Source organism: Poecilia formosa, unplaced genomic scaffold, assembly GCF_000485575.1.
Source record: "Poecilia formosa unplaced genomic scaffold, Poecilia_formosa-5.1.2 Scaffold730, whole genome shotgun sequence".
Taxonomy (NCBI): Eukaryota; Metazoa; Chordata; class Actinopteri; order Cyprinodontiformes; family Poeciliidae; genus Poecilia; species Poecilia formosa.
The window spans coordinates 61,638-66,759 of NW_006800669.1; the positions used below are offsets into that span (position 1 = coordinate 61,638).

Sequence of the window (5,122 nt, forward strand, 5' to 3'; positions counted from 1 at the left end):
GTTTCTGCCTCCTGTCCTGACTGGTTTCTGCCTCCTGTCCTGACTGGTTTCTGCCTGGTTTGCAGGGCCACGCCGTGGGTCTGGTGAAGAACCTGGCCCTCATGGCCTACATCTCGGTTGGCTCGCAGCCGTCTCCCATCCTGGAGTTCCTGGAGGAGTGGAGCATGGAGAACCTGGAGGAGATTTCCCCGGCTGCCATTGCCGAGTCAGTCGCCTCGCTTTGCCCAGAGACCCGGCGTTCCCGGCGTCTTCCTGATCCGTGTCTTCATCCGTGTTTTCCCATTTCAGTGCTACGAAGATCTTCGTGAACGGCTGCTGGGTGGGAATCCACAAAGACCCAGAGCAGCTGATGAACACGCTGAGGAAGCTCCGCAGGCAGATGGACATCATCGTGTCAGAGGTAAGCCCCGCCCTCCTTTCACCTCAGACACCTGGGGACAAGATGAGCCTTCCTGACGGTCCGATTCTTCCAGGTGTCGATGATCCGAGACATCCGGGAGCGGGAGATCCGGATCTACACAGACGCCGGGCGGATCTGCCGACCGCTGCTGATCGTGGAGAAGCAGAAGCTGCTGCTGAAGAGACGGCACATCGACCAGCTGAAGGAGCGAGAGTACAACAACTACAGGTGAGTCGGACACACCTGCCCAGGCTAACGGGCTAGCCTCAGCGGCTAACAGGCGCTGTGTGGGCGTATCTGTACGCTGTGTGGTCCTGCTGGACTCTGATGTTCCTCCTGGTGTCCAGCTGGCAGGACCTGGTGGCGAGCGGCGTGGTGGAGTACATCGACACCCTGGAGGAGGAAACCGTCATGCTCGCCATGACCCCTGATGACCTCCAGGAGAAGGGCGTGGCCTACTGCTCCACCTACACCCACTGTGAGATCCACCCGTCCATGATCCTGGGAGTCTGCGCCTCAATCATCCCGTTCCCCGACCACAACCAGGTACCAGCCGGCGGTCCGTCCTGAACCGGGCAGGTTCTCAATGTTCTGACCCGTTTCCCTGTGCGGTCCGATCCCCGGCCAGTCTCCCAGGAACACGTACCAGTCCGCCATGGGGAAGCAGGCCATGGGCGTCTACATCACCAACTTCCACGTGAGGATGGACACGCTGGCCCACGTGCTGTACTACCCCCAGAAGCCGCTGGTCACCACGCGCTCCATGGAGTACCTGCGCTTCCGGGAGCTGCCAGCAGGTGACGCTGCCGCTCACCCACAGGCCTAGAGGCTCAGGGTTCGACCCGTTACCGGGAAAGACGGTTCTGCCGTCTTTCACAGCAGAACCATCGTTAGCGGCAGCTAACCCACGATCCTGACGATTAATCGGATTTAAAGAATTTAAAAGAAGTTCTCCAGATTTTTCATTGAACCACTGAGGCTTTTTTATGCGATATTAGAAATTCATTAATAAATGCAAATACATAGTTTAATTCATTTTTAAGTAAGAAAATCAACATTACCCAAGTCAGTAATTGCTTTAGTGAATGCCTGATCATTTGTAGCATCTGCAGCTGAAACGTGAAAAGCTCAGTCCTCTCTGAGGGCTGATCGGGTGATTATTGATCTGATCAATCATTTCATCTCTAGAAGGAAAGTTGGTTTTCCTGAAACCTGGAATATTTGGCTTCTGTCGTCCATCTTTCAGGAATCAACTCCATCGTCGCCATCGCCTCCTACACGGGCTACAACCAGGAGGACTCGGTCATCATGAACCGCTCGGCTGTGGACCGCGGCTTCTTCAGGTGAGGGGCGACCAGAACCTCCCAGGCCCGGTCCGTTTCCGTCCTCTAAGCAGACCTGCATTTCCCTGCAGGTCCGTTTTCTACCGGTCCTACAAGGAGCAGGAGTCCAAGAAGGGCTTCGACCAGGAGGAAATCTTTGAGAAGCCGACCCGCGAGACGTGTCAGGGTGAGCGCCGGTTCCCGAACGGCTCGGTCCAAACCCGATCCTGGCTCTAACAGAACCTGTTGACAGGGATGAGACACGCCATCTACGACAAGCTAGACGACGACGGGCTGATCGCGCCCGGCGTCCGCGTGTCCGGGGAGGACGTGATCATCGGGAAGACGGTGACGCTGCCGGAGAACGAGGACGAGCTGGACAGCACCAACCGCCGCTACACCAAGAGGGACTGCAGCACCTTCCTGCGCACCAGCGAGACCGGCATCGTGGACCAGGTCATGGTGACGCTCAACCAGGAGGGATACAAGTTCTGCAAGATCCGGGTGAGCGCCGCCGCCCTGGTTACCATGGTGACCCAGCAGCCGGACCGCTCACCAATCCCGGCTCTGACCCGCAGGTCCGTTCAGTCCGGATCCCTCAGATTGGAGACAAGTTTGCCAGCCGCCACGGGCAGAAGGGAACCTGCGGGATCCAGTACCGACAGGAGGTAGGCGGGACCAGCGAGTCTGGATGAGTTAACGAATCAGAGGAGCAGGTTGGGTCAGGACAGGTGAGTTAATTGGCTCTTCTGGTCAGTAAAACGTGACCTTGTGTTTTATTTTGAAGGACATGCCGTTCACCTGTGAAGGCATCACACCTGACATCATCATCAACCCTCACGCCATCCCGTCCAGAATGACAGTCGGCCATCTTATCGAGTGTCTGCAGGGGAAGGTAAGCTGGCTCCGCCCACCGCCGAGCCTCTGTGTGTTATGCCCTGAGCATTGACTGCCAGGCTGTCGCTCCTTTCAGGTGTCGGCCAACAAAGGGGAGATCGGCGACGCCACGCCGTTCAACGACGCCGTCAACGTGCAGAAAGTGTCCAACCTGCTGTCCGAGTACGGCTACCACCTGAGAGGAAACGAGGTCAGAGGCCCTGATGCATTCTGGGAGGTTGAAACCTGCCCAGGTGACCCAGGTGTGTGACTGTGACTGTGTCATCAGGTTCTGTACAACGGCTTCACGGGGAGGAAGCTGACGTCCCAGATCTTCATCGGACCGACCTACTACCAGCGGCTGAAGCACATGGTGGACGATAAGATCCACTCCCGGGCCCGCGGGCCGGTCCAGATCCTGAACCGCCAGCCGATGGAGGGCCGCTCCCGGTGAGTTCCCGCCCCTCGCCTCCTCAGGTGAGTCTGCACCGTGCTAATCTCACCTGTCTCCCCAGTGACGGCGGGCTGCGTTTCGGGGAGATGGAGCGGGACTGCCAGATCGCCCACGGCGCCGCCCAGTTCCTCCGGGAGCGGCTGTTCGAGGCGTCCGACCCGTACCAGGTCCACGTCTGCAACCTGTGCGGCCTGATGGCCATCGCCAACACCAGGACGCACACCTACGAGTGTCGGGGCTGCCGCAACAAGACGCAGGTAGGCCCGGTCCAAACCCCGCCGATCGCTGCCTCCTCCCAGGTTCTGACCCGTTTCTGGTTCTGATCAGATCTCTCTGGTCCGGATGCCATACGCCTGCAAGCTGCTGTTCCAGGAACTGATGTCCATGAGCATCGCTCCTCGAATGATGACCTCATAGAGGGCTCAGTCAATCAGCTGCTGACCAGGAAGTGACATCACCGTGAAGAGGAGAAACTAGACCTTTGTTCTTTTTGTTGTAGTAAATAAATGTGTTTTTCTAACTTATGTGGTTCAGTCCTGATTGGTCCAAACAACACATCGTCATGGCAACAGAGGATGGCTTGGATCCAGCATCACCAACAGGGTGGGAGTCACAGCCGAGTGCCCAGGTGGAGCGTCCAGCTCTTCATTTACATCCGTTTTCTGATGCGTTTATCCTCGGTGGTGTGGTGCCCGGGGACCGAGAGGCGGGGATCACCTGACCCGGACGGGTCGGCGGGGATCACCTGACCCGGACGGGTCGGCGGGGATCACCTGACCCGGACGGGTCGACGGGGATCACCTGACCCGGACGGGTCGACGGGGATCACCTGACCCGGACGGGTCGACGGGGATCACCTGACCCGGACGGGTTGGCGGGGGAGTCAAAGTCTGAGAATGAGAAACCATGGCAACAAACATCTAAACATCACTAAATGGTTTCTGGTGCTAGAAGATGCATCTGTACGCCTGAATCCAAACACCTGGGACTTTATGTTCGATACGACATTATGGGTCCTGTTTCTGGGTCAGAGGTCAGGTTTGGGGCTGAGCTGTGAACTGACTTCAGGTCACAGATCTGCTGCTGATTGTCGGGGTCAAAGGTCAGATAGGAATACAAAATGAATGGAAGTTGATGCAAAGTTCCTAAGTAGACGGGACACTGTGTGTGTGTGTGTGTGTGTGTGTGTGTGTGTAAGGTGCAGTGTGAACATGTAAATTATGTCAAAATGAATTTGTTGCTCCAAGGTTGTCGTCTAGTCAGCAGGTGAAATGTGAAAGGCTTCAGCATTTAAACTTGATTTTAAGAACTTGATGAGAAAATCTGGAAACGGTTTGTTGTTGCAGACTTGGAGGTATTTACTGTAAACACCTAAAAGTTTTGAATCACTACGTTCCCATTTTTCTACTCCAAATAAAACGGCCTGATTTATTAAAGTTTTACTGTAAATTATTTAAAATCAACTGATGCGCGTTTTCCTCCCCATCAGCGAAAGTCAGTAGCACCGTTAGCAAAACTCAACTATAAAACAACCCATGATTGACACGCAGTGGCGCAAAAAGTGGGTATGCAGCGCAAAGGGGCGCAGCACCAGAGGGGGCGCCAAAACCCCGTCTGGAGGGGGCCGATTATGTTTTCCCATGCACTTCAGCGCCTCACGCTCCTTCACCTCTCGCACATAATGAGGTAAATCTAGCGCGAGTTTCGCCCTTAACGTATCCTCGCCTCGGGGGGGTTGCATCTATTAAATATTGCGCTTTTTTACAGTTATATGCTAAGCATAATTTACATTATTAATCATAGAATGTAACATGATTGTACATATTAAAAAAAAAAGGTGAATTGATTTATTTTGGAAAGAGGAAGACTTATTTTGACGAATGCTGAACAGGATCTGGTTTTGTCTTGTCACCATCTTGTCTTCTGTTGATTTTGGTTGCTAGGAAACGAACTGCTGTTGCCGGTTTTAGCTGTCGCTGTTTGTTCAATAAAGAACTGAACGAAAATGTTCAGCAAAGACATCAGGGCCTGATTTTAAAAGCGTTCACTATGTAATATATATAATTGTGT

General features: G+C 54.4%; 1 protein-coding gene across 2 annotated transcripts in view; it reads left to right on the forward strand.

Moving 5' to 3' along the window:
- Positions 1 to 3,576, forward strand: part of polr2b (RNA polymerase II subunit B) — a 13,079-nt gene extending 9,503 nt beyond the window's left edge. For both annotated transcript variants that reach the window (XM_016666483.1, XM_007542803.1), the window contains exons 12-25: positions 66 to 205; positions 289 to 400; positions 474 to 628; positions 748 to 946; positions 1,029 to 1,197; positions 1,647 to 1,743; positions 1,815 to 1,909; positions 1,976 to 2,226; positions 2,301 to 2,390; positions 2,510 to 2,617; positions 2,696 to 2,809; positions 2,888 to 3,048; positions 3,114 to 3,309; positions 3,380 to 3,576. In XM_016666483.1, the coding sequence (XP_016521969.1) occupies positions 66 to 205; positions 289 to 400; positions 474 to 628; positions 748 to 946; positions 1,029 to 1,197; positions 1,647 to 1,743; positions 1,815 to 1,909; positions 1,976 to 2,226; positions 2,301 to 2,390; positions 2,510 to 2,617; positions 2,696 to 2,809; positions 2,888 to 3,048; positions 3,114 to 3,309; positions 3,380 to 3,469 (1,977 nt within the window). In that variant the 3' untranslated portion in view covers positions 3,470 to 3,576. The remainder of the gene's footprint in view (positions 1 to 65; positions 206 to 288; positions 401 to 473; positions 629 to 747; positions 947 to 1,028; positions 1,198 to 1,646; positions 1,744 to 1,814; positions 1,910 to 1,975; positions 2,227 to 2,300; positions 2,391 to 2,509; positions 2,618 to 2,695; positions 2,810 to 2,887; positions 3,049 to 3,113; positions 3,310 to 3,379) is intronic.
- The last annotated feature ends 1,546 nt before the right edge of the window (positions 3,577 to 5,122 follow it).